We start from the raw sequence: 18,042 nt of genomic DNA, 5'->3' as shown, positions 1-18,042 counted from the left end.
TTTGAGAGTGTCAGGAAATTTCCAACCGGACAAGGCTTTTTATTAGGAACATAAATACATACCTGCTGAATGTGGGCATTGTTAGGGCCACTCACAAACTCTTCCAGCTCTGAGAGGCGGTTGGTTTTTGCCAAAGCAAAGATAAGTTCTGTCTCTATATAGGACTCTCTGGCCTTTTTTCTGGCCATTTGCAAGAATTTAACCAGATCCTCCCAGTTACCTTAAATAGAGAAAAAGACAGTTTCCTATTCCACTCCTTTCATTCTGCATTATTTCCCATTTTCTAAACTATGTTCAAGAGACCAGTCAGTTAAGGAATGAGCTACTCTGCAAAAACTGACACACAGAAGAGCCATACTGCCCAGCTGGAACTAGCTGACCCCACATCCAAACAAAATGCACTAGGTACCATTCCTTGAGCTGATCGACTCTTAACATCCATACATCTCTTCTGGATCATGATTACTCGAGAAGGAGTTGTGTGCCGTTAGCATTTATAGTTCTCATTTTATGTAGAGATTTGAGAATTTAAGTCAGTAGAAGCACTTTAAAATAGATCCCATGCTGAAATGCTGGATCTGAAGACTTCATATTAGTCATTGGGGACACTAATCAGTACTGTTATATGTATTCACTTTGAACTCCTTTGTTAGGAGGACTGAGCCAGATTATGTTCTGTAGTTAAGCATGGCTTGTTAAATGAGAACCGATAAGGACTTAGCTTACTGTTTCTACTAGCTGCTTGAACAACTTCCATGTAAGCAGAGGGATCATCAGCCTTGATATAGGAGTCAATGGCTTCCTTCACCAAGTCCTTTTGAAGCTGTGCTCTGGCCAGTTGGCTCCATACAGCTGGTTCATTACACCTCTCTGCAAATTCATAGGCACGGTCCAGGTTGCCAATGTGCTCTATCAGCACCTATGATATTAAAAAGATAAGTTTTCAAGTGTGACATTCTAGTCTTAAGCATTTGAAACTAAAGAGCTCTTCCCCATACCAGAGGATAAGCAGCAAAAGTATCCCATAAGTGATATGAAAGCATGCAAACCACATTCTGGATTTAAAGCAACCCTTTCAAGTTCATCTATAAATGGTTGTTTCAGGGTTGGAATGTCTTCCTCTTAGTAAGAGGAAGAATCTCCTTGGGGAAAAAAAAGACACTGACTAGTTAAATTTAAACTCATGTAAACTTCCAAGAGACTGGTGTCTGAATTGTTCAGCATCCAAATGAAGTAATTATGTTACCTACATTCAGATTCATGATTTGTCTTACCCCCTGCCCCATTCTCAACTTTCGAGTGCTCGAGAAGCAGCTTTTTCCACAGAATATTTATAACATTGTACTGGTGGTATGTTGACTGTAGTTTTATCTACATGTACAGTATGACTTTCCCAGAAAAGTTTATTGGCCACTCTAGAGTTATTTACTTGCTTTTTCTACCTGTTCCTATGAACTGTATATCCTTAGTAGGAAACATGAACTGGTAGCCATAACTGCACCTCACCTGTATTGCAGAAGTATTAACATCAAATTTCCTGAAGATAGCAAAGGCTTCTTCATATAGCTCATTACTGATGGCTATGTTTGCAATATCTGGGGCATCATAGTTATCTAGACGATTGATATACTCCATTACGCGAGTGCGATCAGCTTTAATGGCAGTCAGGATCAGAAGATTCTGCAGGTTCCTGTAAATGGGATAAGCAGGACGAAAATGGTCTATAAAAAGGAGGCATTAGGTGCTACCCATTATTTGGCCTAAAAATGCCACTGTGAGGCAGTGAAGTCCAAAATTAAGGTTTTAAAATGAGTTTTACAGAAGTCTAGTAGATTAAATGGCTTTAGACACTGTTCCTCCTGCAATATAAAAATGGGCTAGTCAGTTTGCTAACAAAAATGGAGAGAAGTACAATAAGATTTAGTTATCTGTTACATTATCAATTCACTTTCTAATAAAGAAAAGAAGAGTCAGCATTCCTTTGTATTGGTACACTGGCTGCACTACTTCAGTTGTATTAAAAAAAAAAAAGTTAAAATACCACCATCTAATCACTTCAGTGGCTGCTCACCTTCTCTAGTAGCATACATCACCTAATGCCGCTAGATCAAATTTTGCGCAGCCAAAAAGAGGATATCCATTTAAAGATCATATAGAGTGCAGAGCAGTCAGGAATTTCAAAAGTTTAGGGTACAACCTAGATCACCACAAAACACATTTCTTCCAACAGAAGGGATATCACCTTCCACCTACCTATGCTCGCTGAACACAGAGTTGTCCAAGACAATCTTCTCAAGAAGTTCAATTAGTTCATTGGGCAGATCAGCAGTCATGAAAGCTTTCACGGTAACAGAAACCTCTTCAGGATCCTGTGTTTCAGATAAGGCTGTCTGGACAACCTAATTTTGAAAACAAAAACAAAAAACCAAAAACCACACATTTGCAAGGAGTAGTTGAGAGGGCTTTTCCTAGTCTTAACCCTGTTTATGAACCTAAATTATCAGCCCACTGAAGTAGGACACATTAAGTCAGGAACCTCACAAGGTTCTGAAACATCAAGCTGAACAAACACTGCAACTTCTTGTCAGAAGATTCTGGCTATCAAAGATTCCTTTCAATTTGTCATGTAGATGGCTTTCAAATATTGATTCACCAGTATTAGTGAATGATACTGGGCATTTCACAGTGATTTGATAAATCATACCACTGCACTAGCCTTACAGTATGAGCAGTGTCCGTTAGTTTTAACTATCCCAGATGAGATTCAATTACTTTTACAGATAGTATTACATTAAAGACACCAGACAAGTGCTAGTTATACTGGCCCCTGTCCGTGATGAAACAATTTGGACACTGAATAGAACAGGGTGGGCAAAATATGGCCTGCCTAACATTTGTCTGGTCCACAGATAGCAGCCCAAGTCCTGCAGCACGGCAAGGTGCTCCTGGCTGGCTGCTGCCAGCATGTCTCTGCACACCCCTGGCAGGGGGGAGGAGAAAGGGAAGACCACTCCATGTGCTGCCTGCCCCCAGCACTGTTCTCACAGTGGGGGTGGTGCTTGCAGGTGCAGGCAGCACATGGAGACCCATTGCCCCCCTCCCCACAAGGGGTATGTAGAGATGTGCTATGGTGCCAGCAGCCAGCTGCTTCCAGGAGACGTGTGGGGTGATGGCAGGTAGCCTGCCTGAGTGCCTCACTGAGCTGCGAGAGGTAAGCACTCCTGGCCAGAGCCTGTACTTTGCACCCCAATCCCCTGCCCCAGGTCAGAACCCCCTCCTGCACCCACACTCCCTCTCAGAACCTGCACCCCCTCCATTAATATAGTAGAAATGTGTGACCTGTGATAACTCACCTGAAATTGGGCCAGCTAGTAAGCTTAGGGAGGACTAATGACCCACCAGAGTTTGGCAGAAAGCAAACACATTTATTGTACCGATAGGTAAGCTCAAAAGAAGGGAAAGAGGGTCACTCAAGTCACAGACAACTTGTCTACCTGGGAGCTCTTCTGGTCTCCCAGCTGTTCAAGCAGCCCATCAATTCCACAAGCAAGGGGGAAAGCCACTTCACAGGTTTGGATGGGGGAGGGTTAAGGGAGATGTAAGACCTTTTGAACATACAGGTTCTACAGAGCATACAGATCACTGCTGCTCCCACAACAGCCCCCCCCGGCCTAGTGAAAAAGTTATTGCCCACCACTTGGATAGAAGATAAAGTCAACACTGAAGTAGACAGGCTGATAGGATTAGCACAAGTATTGGAGGAGGGATGTGAGCAAGGGATTCTGGAGTCATTCTGAAGTCAGAAGATACTGGATAACAGCTTTCATTTCTAATTGTAGAACCAGTTACTTTACTGTACCTGATCGATGAGCTGTCGTCTGAATGGACTGTTTTCTTCAAGGACATTTGCCCAAAGTTCTGGATCCTTTCTGCGTACCAAATAGCGAGCCTCACTTTTGAACAAGGAGTTCTCATTGCAAACCTGAAAGAGAAAAATCATGAACATATGTATAGTTAAGGGAACACTTACAATGAGATCCCACCCAAAACACAAAAGTTTGGCTTTTTGACATTAATAATGAGCCACACTCAACGGGCCATAGTTTGCCAACAACTAGTTGTATTCAGAATCACTAAGTGTCACACAGACTCAAGTTTGGATTCTTAACTAGCCTCTCATCTAAAAGGCTCTCAACAGACAAGATCTCTTGCAAAGTTATGAGCTTTTCTTGCTTTTGTCCAATTTCTATTGGACAACTTCTCATGGTAATATTTCAACTGCTGTCTGAAGCCATGAACTACACAGGCTTCTGACAAATTTCAGACCTAGAAGGGATTTATTTTGGAGTGGAGGAAGTTTAGGTCAGTTTTATTTTATCTGAAGCCTTCACTCAGCTTCATCGTCAAGCAGCACCAGAATGTTTCTATTTTGTAAAATCTTTTGAATTTCACAGAATGTTTTCACAACTAAGCTTCTAAGTAACTGTTTGTGGGCTACAGTTTTACCTAATGGAAACAATGTGCAGAAGTATATCAATGATACAGCAGAGGAAGTAAATTCTCACAATGGTTTTGTATTTTTCTACTGATTCTAATTGCAGTGTTTGTATCCTGTGACTCAATGTAATTTGGTTACATTTTATCAGCACCGGCTTCAATGGACAGCAAGGTATGTTTTGTTTTTCAAGCCATTTTAATAGGAGCCTAGAGTCCAATCCTTCCTTCCATTACTGCTTAAGATTAGGCTGGGTACCAAGGTTAGCACTTCCTGACTTTATGTGGTAATTAAAATGGTTCTGTGACTGAAGTCTGACCAGAGCTGGTCTCAAGTCATGTAAGTGCAGATAGAGCCTGGTAAACTCCCCTCTGATCAAGAGGATATGCACACAGAAGTTAGAGGTTATATTTCATTTCTATACAGTTCTCATAGCAATGAGCTGCACAGGTAACAGGTGGCCAAAGAGATTCCCAGTTCACCCTAGGAAAGGGCCTATGCTCAGAGGAGAGCCTTTGATTCTCTCTTTTTGGGGTGGGGGGCAGGGGAGTGAAGAGAGAATCAGTTTCTGTAGTAGAAAATTTGGCTGCTGGAAGACAAAAAACACCCTTTGCAGAGTACCTTGGTTAGGAGAAAGCAAGTGTACCAGAGAATTCACAGCCCAAGAAGGGAGCATGGAACAGTCACAATCCATGTCTGTCCACTTTCAAGAGCTGAATGTGGAAAACTGTTTCTAAATAAAAACTTCACAGTAAACTACTCCTGGTTCAGATATTGAATTAATCTATTAAGACCACCACTTGTGGCTATATTCTCCCTTTCACACTTCCATAAGACAGCATATAAAAACTGGACTCAACTGCTGCATAGTGGACACAGCCAAGCTTTTCATATTGAATCATTAAATTAGTGCAGTGTAACACCTAAAGGAAGAGAAATCCCTTAAGGAACCACACCACATTCCGGCAGGCAGTGATTCCAGGCTAGCACGTTATAAAAGTGTGGACTAGAGGGTGCTCCATATGCTGATACTACTCAGCTGTTTCCACCACAGACTTGGCTTGTGCACTGGAACAAGTGATCAACTGTTGATGAAGTTGAGTTTGTTGAGGCTTATATTGACTAGTTGGAAGAAGCAATGGGAAGAGCTGGCAAGAGATGCATGGTAGAGGGAGTCCATTCCCACCTGGGACTCTGGAAACCAAGACTACTAATACTAGAATTAATGGTGTTCAGGGACCCTTTTCCAATTGCACCTGGTACCTTCTTTCTACTGTGGACCCTAAGACTACTGTAATAGGGTTTTTATTTAGGGCTACTTAAACGTAAGTTAAGGAATGGCTGAGGTGGGAGTTAACATTACACAACTTAAAATCCCATTGAAACTAGTAAGATTTAGCTAAGATACATAGGACTTGGCCAGCGTTAGAAAGACTCATGGTTAATCTAATCAGAACATTGGTTACATCAATATTGACATTTGAAAACCCATCACCACTCAAAACCTCTTAACATTAGACTACAGCATATTTTTAAATACAAAAGCAAGTTTTGCTAACCTTGATGAGTTCAAGGTCACACTGTCCTCTCTCATAAGCAACACAGGCCAAATGAGGGTCCCTTTTTTCACAGTATTTGCCAACAACACAGCTGTCATAGTATGGGTTCTCCCGGAGAAACCGCTCAGGATTATTGTTACTGTCAATGTAAATTTTAGCCAGAGCATTGTGGGTGGCAGGTTCTTCACAGCCTTCATGAATTCTAGATTCCAGCCATGGCAGCAGCAACTTGAGCCTTTTGGGGAAAATAAAGTTTAAGTTTGCAGACCAAAAGTACTATTAAAAAGTTTTCAATTCTATTCCTTAACTTGAGAGGAGTGCCAGCAAACTTCAAGGTCAAGGTTCTTCCCCAGAAAGGCTATGGTCCCAGTATATTGGTTTTCTGGATCAAATCATTTTAACCTTGACTGATCTACAAAACAACCCATTTAAGATTCAAAATGCCCCTAAGCTTTTCATTGTTGAAGGACATGCATATAGACTCTTTGGAGTTTCTGATCCTTTTAAAGGAAAAAAATCTTGATAGGCAGGACAGGGGAGAGATTGGAAGAAACCTAGTCATAGTTCAAATAAAGATAGTTCTCCTGAAGCCATAGGTGCTTCAAAAATGCTTGTTTAAAGTAAGGTCTAACTAATTAAAGCAGTGTCAGTAGACAGGTGATCTGTGGACATTAAGTCCCTCAGGAGGAGAGTTCACTTTAAAAATACAGTACTCATTTAACAAGTTCAGAGTAGGGCATATGAACATGCTATACATCAACTGGGAAACTGTTGCAAGCAAAGTTTAATGTTAAAGCAGCTGTACTGTGAGAAGACACAGTCAGGAAAGGATTGATAATGCAGGAAGCAGCAAGGGTAGATGAACACAAGTACATCACAATAGTTTAAACCCAAAGTTTAAACTAAGGGAAGCGAGAGCAAAAACTTGGCGGTAGGAAAAAAAATTAAGAGCAGTAGGAAAAGAGCTTTAGTAACTGACTTTTGGGTTAATGACTTCTGCTTAGGTTAAGGACAGATTTAGCCAGACCACAGATATTTTCAGTAGGGTAACAAAATGAATTTTGCAAGTGTTAAGAATGGCAAGGTTTATTAGGAGAGAAGAGAGTGATTTAGGCTTTAAGTTTAAATGATACAGTAAAAGGATACTTCATGGATTTCTACAATACTAGAAGTATGGAAGTTTTCAGCAGATGATTTAGCAAATTCTTGCTTGTGATTAGGATTTGAGCCCAGTGGACACTTTTTTATAGCTAGTGCACCCTGTATGACATTAGTTTTCTGATCCCACTACTTACAGGAAAAAAATGCAGCAAAACCAAGTCCTTCAGCTGACAGAATGCTCTGTGATGGCTTTTTAGGCTTTTCTGTTAGAAAGTTTTATTTCTTTTCTTCCCTGAATTTGAGAAAGTGGCACAGAGGAACCACATTGTTCCAACATTTTCAACATCTTGCCCCTTCTCCATTCCTGTTCTACTAAGCTGATCAGAGTCATTGTGTATTTTTACCTCATGCATTCTCCTGATGTATACTTCCATATAATAGCTACTGTTTGTTCTAGTCAAGCACTGTCTCAAAACTCAAGTCTAGACATAGGGCTGTTTCTTTTCTCCCATTACACAAGGCTGAGTGATCTTCCTGTTCCCATATTCATGAATGGGACAAAAAAAAAAAGTGAGCTATTCTCAGTTTTGAAGACTACCATACAGGGTCTGCATTATCAATGAATGTGATGCTGTGACAGCCTCGTACATGCTCTACTCATGCGTCTTTGAAATGCCACATACAGAATTCCTTTTCTTACTCAAGAGAACTGCCTCACATTAGCAAGCTCCATATTAATTCCTTTCATGATTTTTACTTCTATCTTTCAAAATGGGGTTGACTTAGAGCAACGGATGCAACTCCTGTATACCAAGGGGGAAACCTTTTACTGGAGCAAAATGGAATGACTGTTTATACTAAGTACTTTTATATTCTATTCTTACCTATTTCTTTTTTCCACTTCAGCCACCAGCTCATCAGTTGAGAACTGGCCTCGAACCACCATGATCAAGTTCTTAATAACATCTTCAGAACAATCTACATCAAGAAGCCCTCCAATTACTGCTGGTATACGGCTTGGATTCACCTAGAATAAACCACCATAAGAATGGTTTCTGGACTGTGCCATAACTGGAGGGACTTAAAAAGAATTCTTTAGTGTTTAGAAATGTAGGAAACAGGACTACTTTAATTAGTTGCCCGAAGTGAGACTTAGCAAGTACAAGTTAATCACTAAAGTAGCATTAACCAGCAATATTCTACAAAGGCCACCAAAATAGTCATAGTTCCTTGAGACTGACCCCTTCTCCCCGCAAAATCTAATCAGGAACATACTTTAGTGACAAGCTTCCCCAGCTTACATGCTGGGGAAGTAGCATTCCTTGGTTTCATACAGAGTGATCAATAAGCCTAAATTGCTATAGCAATACAGAAGTGGAGGGGGGAGGGCAGGGGAGCTCATTTAAGCAACACTTCATTGAAAACTTGGTGTTTCATTCTGCTCTATTAGCCAATAAGAAGGTTTAAGCCTTATGGGGCTGAACTACTTCTGAACTACAGAGCCTCAGGTAAACCAAAGCTCCCAGTATACAGGCTGGAGCCTCTCTCCGAGTTTATTCTTTAGAAGAGATTGTACTTTACCTTCTGAACATAGATCTCTATGTACTTCTGCAGGTTGTTGCGGTATAAGTAGAGAACCAAGTCATGAACAAAGTCAAATCTGTCACAAACAATGATCAGAGGAAGCTGGTCTGTGAGCTTGGCCTCCTGTATGTTTGGGGGAGGGAAATGGAAAGGAGTTGAAAAGTAAGACAAAAAACAGAAAAAAAAAAAATCACTTTACAAATTATGCCAGGATGTGAGCAGAGAGCCTTAACTGTTTTCCTAGTTTAGGACTGGCAAAAGGTTACCATTCAGAAAAATGCTGACTCTAAATTGACTGCAGTCTGATTCTTTGATACAAATATTAAAAAGCCCATCATAGACAGCCAAATGAGGTGCACTTTACTTTAAAAGGGCAAGGTTTTGTTTTTTTTGTTTGAAGTAGTGACTAGCAAATCCTGGATGCACTTAGATATCTACCTTTAGAGGTCTTGGCTGAGAGTGGATGCTCAGCACTTTGAGACTCAGGCCCCTTAAAAGGAGTCTCAGGTTGGACACCCAGAATCACTTAAACCAGGGTTAAGAATCTGGAAGCCAAAAAAGTTCACGCAAGAACGAACATGCACCTTGGCCCAGCTGAATAATCCCCCCTCCCCCCACCTTGTAGAATGACCAGTAAAAAGCCTGATTTGATTAATAAGGTGAGTCACTGGAAGGAATGCTTGCCTCCCCACACCCAGAGTTGGGTAAGTTTCCCCTGAAACTTGGGCAAGCATAACATAGCAAACATCCTCGAGTTCTGCTAAAAAGGATCTGTGGGTTATAGTGGAATCACAAATTGAATATGAGTTAACTTGATGCAATGCCATTCTTGGGTGTAATGACAGGAGAGTGGCATGTAAGACATGGAGATATTTGTCCTGCTGTATTTGGCACTGGTGAAGCCTAGGCTGGAGGACAGTGCCCAAAATTGGACACTGAACTTTAGGAAAGGTGGACAAATCAGAGAGAGTACAGGGGAAAGCAAAACTATATAGTCAGTAGGTCTAGAAAACCTGGACTTATGAGGAAAGGTTACTTTTCTACTATTACCTGTTTTAGCCAACAGTGAGTAAAGTTACCTTGAGAAAATTCTTCACTCGTTCAGGGTTATAGCAGTTACTTTCACGGCAGATCCTTTCTACCTCCTTAATTTGACCCGTCTTACAAGCTGCCTGGATATATTTGAAGTGGACATCTGGATCCTGGCTGAAGTTCACAATAGAACCCAGAAAATAAAACAATCCTAGAAAGAAGCAGAGGTTACCTACTTATAGCTATGAACATTTAGAGTTCATCATCTAGATAAGGAGTTATATGCTTTGATAATTTAGCATAAATAAGGAAGGAAGTCACTGATAAGTGGAGAGACAGGACAGGTGAGTTTAAGTAGCCCCACAATATAGTCTCCAAGGAAAGCTGCCAACAGGAACACTCAGACACATATGGTTGCCTTCTTCCACCCAGATAGGATGCTCTCCTGGTGACACACATAGTAACTAGGTGTCTTCTATAAAAAAGAGTTGCAAGCACCAGACTACAGTAAATCTAATGCTCGGTTCAAACTGAAAGGCTGAGCACTAGTACGCCACTCAACTCTCCTACCATCTCAAAAAACAGATTGAAAGCAAGTACCTCCCTCAGAACATAAAGGGCACCTCACCTTCGTAACTTTTAAAAGATTCAAAAAGCTCCACAAGAGACTGGGTGCCAAGCTGCTCATGGTATTTAGAAGCTACTTGCACACAGAGCTGTAGGTTTTGTCGGATGTTGGCTGATAGCATAGCACGCAGACATTCCACAGAGTCCTCAACAGACAGAGAGCCAAAGAAGTTTACAAGCCACTAAAAAAGAAGTTAAAATGGTTTTAGTAGTTGTATACACCTCGCTGAAGTTCAGCAGGGGAAGCAGTAAATTACATTCTGCATGGTTGGCAGGTGGAAACATATGTACATGTCCCAGAAGTGCAACAGGAAGGAATGTGTACTTGGAAGAATTTGAGAATGACAATAGTGCTATCTGTTTAAAAAATTAAGGACTTTGCTACATATGACCTCAGAGTTCATTAAGTTAAATACTCTGTGAGCTGGTCTAGGGCAGCAGCTCTCAACCTTTCCAGACTACTGTGCCCCTTTCAGGAGTCTGATTTGTCTTGCACACCTCAAGTTTCACCTCACTTTAAAGCTACTTGCTTACCAAAAAAAAAAAAAAAAAAAAAAAAAAAAAAAAGATAAAAAGTATCACACACTATTACTGAAAAATTGCTGAATCATTTTACCATGTAATTATAAAATTGATTGGAATATAAATATTGTACTTACATTTCAGTTTGTAGTATATAGAGCAGTATAAACAAGCCATTGTCTGTATGAAATTTTAATTTGTACTGACATAGCTATTATTTTGTGTAGTCTGTTATAATACTAGGCAAATATCTAGGTGAGTTGCTGTACCTTGTGGAAGACCTCAACCAGGGGTACATGTATCCCTGGAGATAGAACTATGGGGCTAGAGGATTTTGTTACACTTGCCTGCAATGCTTAGTGTATTACTTTAAGCTTTTCCCCTGAAAAGGGAATTAGTTTATGGATAAGTAAATGTAACTAAATTTCTCCTGCTGTCGCTTAACCCACAAAGTAAAATTCAGCTGAAACTAGTCTTACCTCAGGGTTTAAGAGGTGAGTGTGAACTACAGCTCGTTTTATATCATAGAGATCAGTGTAGTGCTCCAATGCTCTCTGCAGCAAGCCTGCCTTTTCACATAACTGAGCAATGTGAGCACGATCATAGAGCGTAAACATCTGGTTTCCAAGGATGGCATCTGCAACCTAAGAGGATACAATTTGTTGTTGAACTTTAAGCTTCAAGCTTCCAGTTTCCACCCACAGTCAAGATGTACCTTTATCATGCAAGGAAACTACATATAAAAGGAGAGTTTCTGGGAACACAGACCACATTGTGTTACAATTAAAGTCAGTTACACTGCACTTCTACAGAGATTTATTCTAAAAATATCACTTTCCAACACCCCTACAATAGGTATCTGCACATCCACCCTTTCACTCTCCACAGTAATGCTTTGTCTCAACTGTGCCTGTAACTGGAGACTGCTACCATCAGAAGTATTGTTTTCTAAATGGCTGGAGTTCTAAAAGTTTGCTTGTTTTTTCAAGAAGAGATGAAGGAAATGGTTAATGAGACTATTTTAAGGAGACTAGATTGAGGAATCTTACTTGTGGTGCATGAATCAGATTCATTTCCAACAGACGTGTCTGAAGGTGTCCTTCAGTAGGGCGATTGTTCTTCAAAGCATCCAACAAGAAGGAAGTGCACTGCTGAATGAGACTGTTCTCCATGAATACATCTACGATCTGAAGTGGACAGTAATCAAATCGGTCACTAACCCACAAATTCTTACACAATTTTCAGTATAAAATCAGGAGTATTGCAGCCAATCCTCAAGGGAGCCATTTCACAACATATGCAGCGCCTCTTTGTAACCCCCTTGTTAAGTTATATTAAAGCTTCCAGCATCGTACTACAGTACGAGTGTTTCTACTTACATTTTACCTTTTGAGAGTGTGTTCTCAAACTGACTTATAGTGAATAAACACATTAAGGTATCAGGGAGATTTCAGACTTTTACTTTTAGTGTCTGAATTTGATGACAGAGGTCATTTTGGCTCATGTGTCAGACAACTATTTAGTAACCAGTAAGTGAAGCAAGACTGATAGTATTCTACTTCATAAACAGACTAACTTGTACGTAAATCTATTTCCCTAGAGAAAAAGGATTTCAATATCAAGTGCCCATTTGTTTTACAATAAAAACCTAAAGTTATAATCTAGATCAGTCTTTGGGGACTAGTTTACCCACTGAATGGAAGTCTTTCCCTGTTCTCCCCCACAATTAGGGCTAACAGCAGCAGCCTTCCTGACTCTGTTATGCTGACGGAGACTGCCAAGCCGCAAACTTACTATGTAGGTGGTGCTGTTCTCCTTGTGAAAGTCAAGAAGATCTGCAGAACTCTAACTTCAGAATTGGTAGTTGGGTTAGCAGATCAACAGCATACCAGATTACAGGAAGTATTACTGAGACACTGTATGGCCATGGGACAGCCCAATCAAGGTAATTCAAATACTAGGAGTATAGCAAAGTTCACTGGATTGGACTTTATTTTACAAAACACAACATTAGTTTCAGCTGGGACTACATGTCCATTAAACCATGTCCTTACCAGTTGCAAGTTTTTACCTGGTTAATATTAGCCAGGGGCTCCTCATCCTGCACCAACATCTGAGAGAACTGTAGTCCCTGTTCTGGGCTGACTCTCATCACGCTTCTCAATAAGAAGATCCAGTCTGGTGTATAGCCAACCTAGAACAATTACACAATCTTAGCAGTCAAAGCTCCCTGGAAATGCTTAGGAATTTACAAGAATTTTGCTCACAAGTTCATACTGTAGTTCAGTGAAACCTGCTGCAGACGCGTTTATTCCCAGCACAATGCAACCTACTCACACAAGACTATCCCATCCCAAGCTGTGAAAATGGTGAGTTTAAAAAAAAAAAGCATCCGTACACACTGATAGTTTAAGATCTAGGGCTATTCTACACGGTTATTTTTCCAGCCAGGGAAGAAACTAAGTATCTGTGTCTACACTTGAAGACTAGTTTATGGGGAATGCTTTAGACCAACTGCTGTCCAAAGTTTAAGGTGAGGAGACAAAGGACAAGCAAGTTACTGTATTTGTGATCACACAAATGAAACTGCAGATATTATCTTTCGAGTTCAGTCTCCATTACATGGCTGGTCTAAGACCATGTTCTCCAGTGTTCCAAAATTGAGAGTTTTGCGAGTTCAGATTCTTTATGGGCTAAGCTGAGGCTTAGTTCTGCTACAGGACAAAACTGCATCATGGTTCATTTAGAAATGAGTGTCATGACATGAAAAATTGAGCAAGCCAGCTTTCAACTGATTACCAGCTTTACAGACTCTGGAATTTAAGGCCTTGTCTTATCTCATGGAAGATATCCAGAGTATGTACAGGTTAGAGTACTGCACACAGATGTGTACTGCTGGACTCCTAGTAGAGAGGTATTACACCATCTTACACCTTTAACAAAAACATTTACCTTTTTGGCATAGAGCACTATTTTCTGGAATTGACCCGTTTCTGCAAAGCACTGAATGACTTTGTTTGGCACATTAGCACGAAGGTAAACGCTGAGTGCAAGGGTTGGATCAGCTGTCTTCACCAGGTCTCCTAGCTCCTCAGAGCACTCCAGCTGAAAGCAGAAGTAGCATTTGATGATCAGGCAGAACAGAGAAGAGATAGATAGTTGGTTCATCTCCACTAAGTACATAAATGTGTAGCAATCTACTGGCACAAGACATACTACAGCATTAAGTTTAACCAAAACATTTGCCTACCTTATCTTCCTTCAGCCATTTCTCCAGGAGCTGCTTGCGTCCTTGTTGCAAGACAGGACGACAGAGTTCTAAAGACTCAAATTTGTTAAGCTGTCCTTGATCAAGCAAGATACCAAAATACTGCAGCAAGGGAGAGGCCTGCCCAGGCTGGGCTGGTACACTCTGGAACTTCCTGATAGTATCACTGGTACGCAGGATTCCCTGAAAGATACCAGGAAGGGGAAGAGACCCAAGATTTAAAAAAGGGTTTCAGTTACATCCATTTGAATAATCCTTGCTTTTTTCTGTACCTGAACTATTCATGTAGTAGCCAACTCAAAACATGCTGATGTCTTGTTGGATCAAAACTGATTGCAAATTAAAAATACACAACAAGAGCAGCTTTTAATTATGCCCCTCTCTGTATACTATGCCCAACCTAGAATGCAACTGTTAGTGAAAAGCTATTTCTCTTTTGCAGGCTCCACAACAAGCTAGATTCTTCTACCAGAAACTTATCTTTACCAGTTTATTCTTTGTACATCAAGTTTAACCAAATCATCATCTTTGAGTTAAGATAAAGACATTTGACTGAAAGTGCAGTAACTGCCAAGTGGCAGAGTTAGTTGTGTATTTAGGGTGTTAGAATAAGCAACCCCTTTAATCCTTAGTCCTCATCTTTGAAAGCACTCACCTTTGGTGCAGATGCTGCCACTTTAGCAGCTTCTGCATAGCTTCCTTGTGCAAAGAGTGTATTGAACTTTCTGGCAAACAGCTCCTCTGCCCCAGCCAGGTTACTGCGGACAGCCATACGCAGACCCAGGTCTGGATTCTGGAGAACGTTTGTAGCATAGTTCACAATGTTATCTTCTTCAACACAAACCGAAAGCACCTGAAAAAGGATAAAAAAGCCTTAACAGGAGCATCCTGCTGAAAACAGTGCTCAAAGAATTAGAGCAAAGAAATTAAGAGTCCAAGAAGCTCATCAATAAAGTAGATAAAGCTATAGTTCTTCTATTGCTGTTGTTTTGGGTCTTAGAACTCAGCTTGTCAGTCTACCCACTGTTTAGCCAGTGAAACCTATGAGGACAATCACATCACATTGTTTCTCCCTACTATTCTAAAGCTTTGTATGCCTTTTAAGGCTATATAAGCTCTCTGAGGAAAGGGCCATCTTTGTTGTTTGTACAGTGCCCATCACAACTGGGCTGAGGCCTCTAGTATTACACACTGCAGTATGTAATGCTAATCTGAAGTTTGCTGAGTGCCTAATGGCTCACTTTGAGGTATTAAAATATTGGATATATTAAGATATGCCAGCAATCAGCAACATTATAGTGGCAAATAAGTGTTAAAACCATTTCAGGTGCTAGATTTCCAATAAGATTTAATTAAAAAAAAAGTTTACATCTTAAATCTGGAGATGCATGTTCTCTAAGCGCTATTCATGGCACACCTTTTGCACAAAGGAACTTTTCCATTCCAAGTAGATGCTAGTCTTGCGTCTTGCCAGCTAAGTGTCTTGGATTGTGATAACGATTTTCTACATGCATTACACATGGTCTAAATACAGTCAACTGAAGTCACGGCAAGTTTCCTTGCCATTTCCCCATCAGACTAAAAGGAGAGGAAGGCTGAGTAGTTATTGTCACACCACTACAAGAAATAAGTGGCCGAATACAGGGAAGACAGTCATTGCATTCACTAAACAATGAACAAACCACGACAACTCTGAGCTGCCTGCCACATGCACTATAGTTGCCTTTTAAAAACACTTTTGCTCAAAACTAGGAGGGCAGTTTACCCAAGTTCAGTAAGGAATTGTGGGAACAGAATGTTCTCCTGCGTGTTCCTCCTTACACTAAAAGACATCACTGCACACTTTTCCCTGTACAGTTGTGGAAGTGTAAATCAATGGTCTGAGATCTTAACTAATCTTTGGCATATTGTTATCTAAAGTAGTATAGTACTCTTGATTAGATAATGGTACTGACTATGCCTTTAGTTGTTCTGCACAGAAGTCACTAGGGTATTCCTATGCTCAGTCAGAGGCTCAAGAGCAGACAGGACTCAATTTACCTGTCCTTTTTTATTCACTCCAATAATGCCGGAGGAAGGTTCATGAGGAGCAGTTACAAAGATTGTGTCAGCACTAATACGGTTCATGTAAATACACACTCCAGATTCCAAGTCATACATATGAATGTACCCATACTTCGTGATCAGGTAGATAACACCATGCTTAGTTCCAATCTGCCAAAAGGGAAAGACAATTAGGAATATTTCAGTATAGTTTAAGTGAGCTGTCAAAATACAGGCTACTAGAAACTTAAGGCAGCGCTGTGTAGCAGGAGAATATTCTCACTACACTATTTAGTTGGCAAAGAGGTGATGATGCAGCTGTAAGCTCTCAGGTTGCAAGGAGTGCAACAATCCTGTTGGTCACTTACAGAGCTGCAATTCCATACTAGTGGCAGGTAGAAGATATTGGTCTCCAGAGTAGAAAAGTTAACATATCCCATGCATGGCTAAGCTAGGATGTTGATTATACAAGCTATAATACCTGCATTAACTGAAGCTGTTAGTGTGAAAACTAGTGGTACACTCCCACTGTTCTTTTCTAGGAAAGCCAGCCAGATTTGAATAGCTAGAGAAGTCCATCAACTAACCTAAAAGTGTCAATGTAGTTGTAAAATTATGCAAGTCTCACTTTTAGACATAAATTCAACTGAAACATGTTAAGCAGGGGTGTTGAGAGATGGCTTTATGACAGAAGCCTCAACTGGAAGTAAAGTCACCAGTATACAACTGCTCGTGAAATTTTTCAATCCACTGATACTATTAGGTCAAGAGGCAGCTGTCTATTGTTACCCAAGGTCATAGAGCCAAAATTGCTCATCACCTCAAATTAAACAGGCACCTTCTTCTGCTAAAATTGGACTACTATACTAGCTAGCAATTTCACATCTATGGACAGCCAAAGATGTTATTTTAGCACTTTTGCCTCTGAACACAGTAGTTTTCCACTACACTTTGCAAATCTGATCAGTTACAAGATGACTGACTCTTCTTATGCAAGTTCTCAAATCAACATGGGGAGACATGGCTTGACCAAGGAGAAAGTCTGTCAGAGCCAGAATTAGGCTTCTGCAGCTCTTATTCCCAGCTCTATCCCTAAGTCACAAAACTACAGCTCATTTCAACAGACTTTAATAGTATGTTTGTATTTGGGCAGATAGGAGAATTTCTGAAATAGAATGCTCATGTGTAACAGCAACTTGAGTTTTTGTATCCAGTGAGATACTTTTTATTGCTAGTTCAATTTTTACAGAAGTGGGTTGGAAGCAGTTTTGGAGTACTAAATTTGAGTAGTATGACCTATATGGGGTGGTCTTCCCTGTGCTGCACTTTGGACATCTCTGCCTTTACAGTGAGCTATGCTTCCAGCATGGGCTGAGTTATGGAAGAAGAAAATACATGGCTGATTTGACAGCAACATCTACGAAGCAATGGTGAAGTCACTCTTTACAGGGAAGGCTCCGACTGATACTATTTAACTCAGTTAAGTGAGGTTTGTGATTCCTAAAGAACTCAGTTCATAAAATGGAGAATTAGATTTTCTACACTGAAATTTCAGCCAAAAAAAATCTTGATAAGAGTGTTTGGTCAAAGTCAGTTCTCATTTTGGTCCAAAAATTCTCCTGTTTTCAGGAGACAGTTCTGACTTTCAAATGCCCCAAACTCTTCCTCCCCCAGCTCCATGGGAAATTCAGAGTGTTGGTATTTTTAGTCAACTGTCTCTATGTGCAAGTCTACATAAAAAAGTGGCTATCACCACTGAAAACATGGCCTGAAGTGAATGCCCCTTCTTGGACCAGGAATAAGAACAGAGG

The 18,042-nt window shown here is 40.5% G+C and overlaps 1 protein-coding gene across 2 annotated transcripts in view; it reads right to left on the bottom strand.

Annotated features, from left to right (window-relative positions):
* The window catches only part of LOC116815918 (clathrin heavy chain 1-like), a 55,770-nt gene that overhangs the window by 12,940 nt on the left and 24,788 nt on the right, over positions 1–18,042 (bottom strand). For both annotated transcript variants that reach the window (XM_032764707.2, XM_075060163.1), the window contains exons 6-22: positions 16,229–16,402; positions 14,844–15,041; positions 14,171–14,371; positions 13,873–14,025; positions 12,992–13,114; positions 11,970–12,107; positions 11,400–11,564; positions 10,400–10,580; positions 9,819–9,982; positions 8,737–8,862; positions 8,040–8,182; positions 6,055–6,289; positions 3,860–3,982; positions 2,254–2,399; positions 1,507–1,690; positions 727–919; positions 63–220 (exon numbers count right to left, since the gene is read on the bottom strand). In XM_032764707.2, coding sequence (XP_032620598.1) covers positions 63–220; positions 727–919; positions 1,507–1,690; positions 2,254–2,399; positions 3,860–3,982; positions 6,055–6,289; positions 8,040–8,182; positions 8,737–8,862; positions 9,819–9,982; positions 10,400–10,580; positions 11,400–11,564; positions 11,970–12,107; positions 12,992–13,114; positions 13,873–14,025; positions 14,171–14,371; positions 14,844–15,041; positions 16,229–16,402 — 2,805 coding nt within the window. The remainder of the gene's footprint in view (positions 1–62; positions 221–726; positions 920–1,506; positions 1,691–2,253; positions 2,400–3,859; positions 3,983–6,054; positions 6,290–8,039; positions 8,183–8,736; positions 8,863–9,818; positions 9,983–10,399; positions 10,581–11,399; positions 11,565–11,969; positions 12,108–12,991; positions 13,115–13,872; positions 14,026–14,170; positions 14,372–14,843; positions 15,042–16,228; positions 16,403–18,042) is intronic.

The sequence above is a fragment of the Chelonoidis abingdonii genome, chromosome 22 (genome assembly GCF_003597395.2).
Source record: "Chelonoidis abingdonii isolate Lonesome George chromosome 22, CheloAbing_2.0, whole genome shotgun sequence".
NCBI classification, from domain to species: Eukaryota; Metazoa; Chordata; order Testudines; family Testudinidae; genus Chelonoidis; species Chelonoidis abingdonii.
Note: the sequence above shows the minus strand (reverse complement) of the source record. Positions and strands in the feature narration are given on the sequence as shown.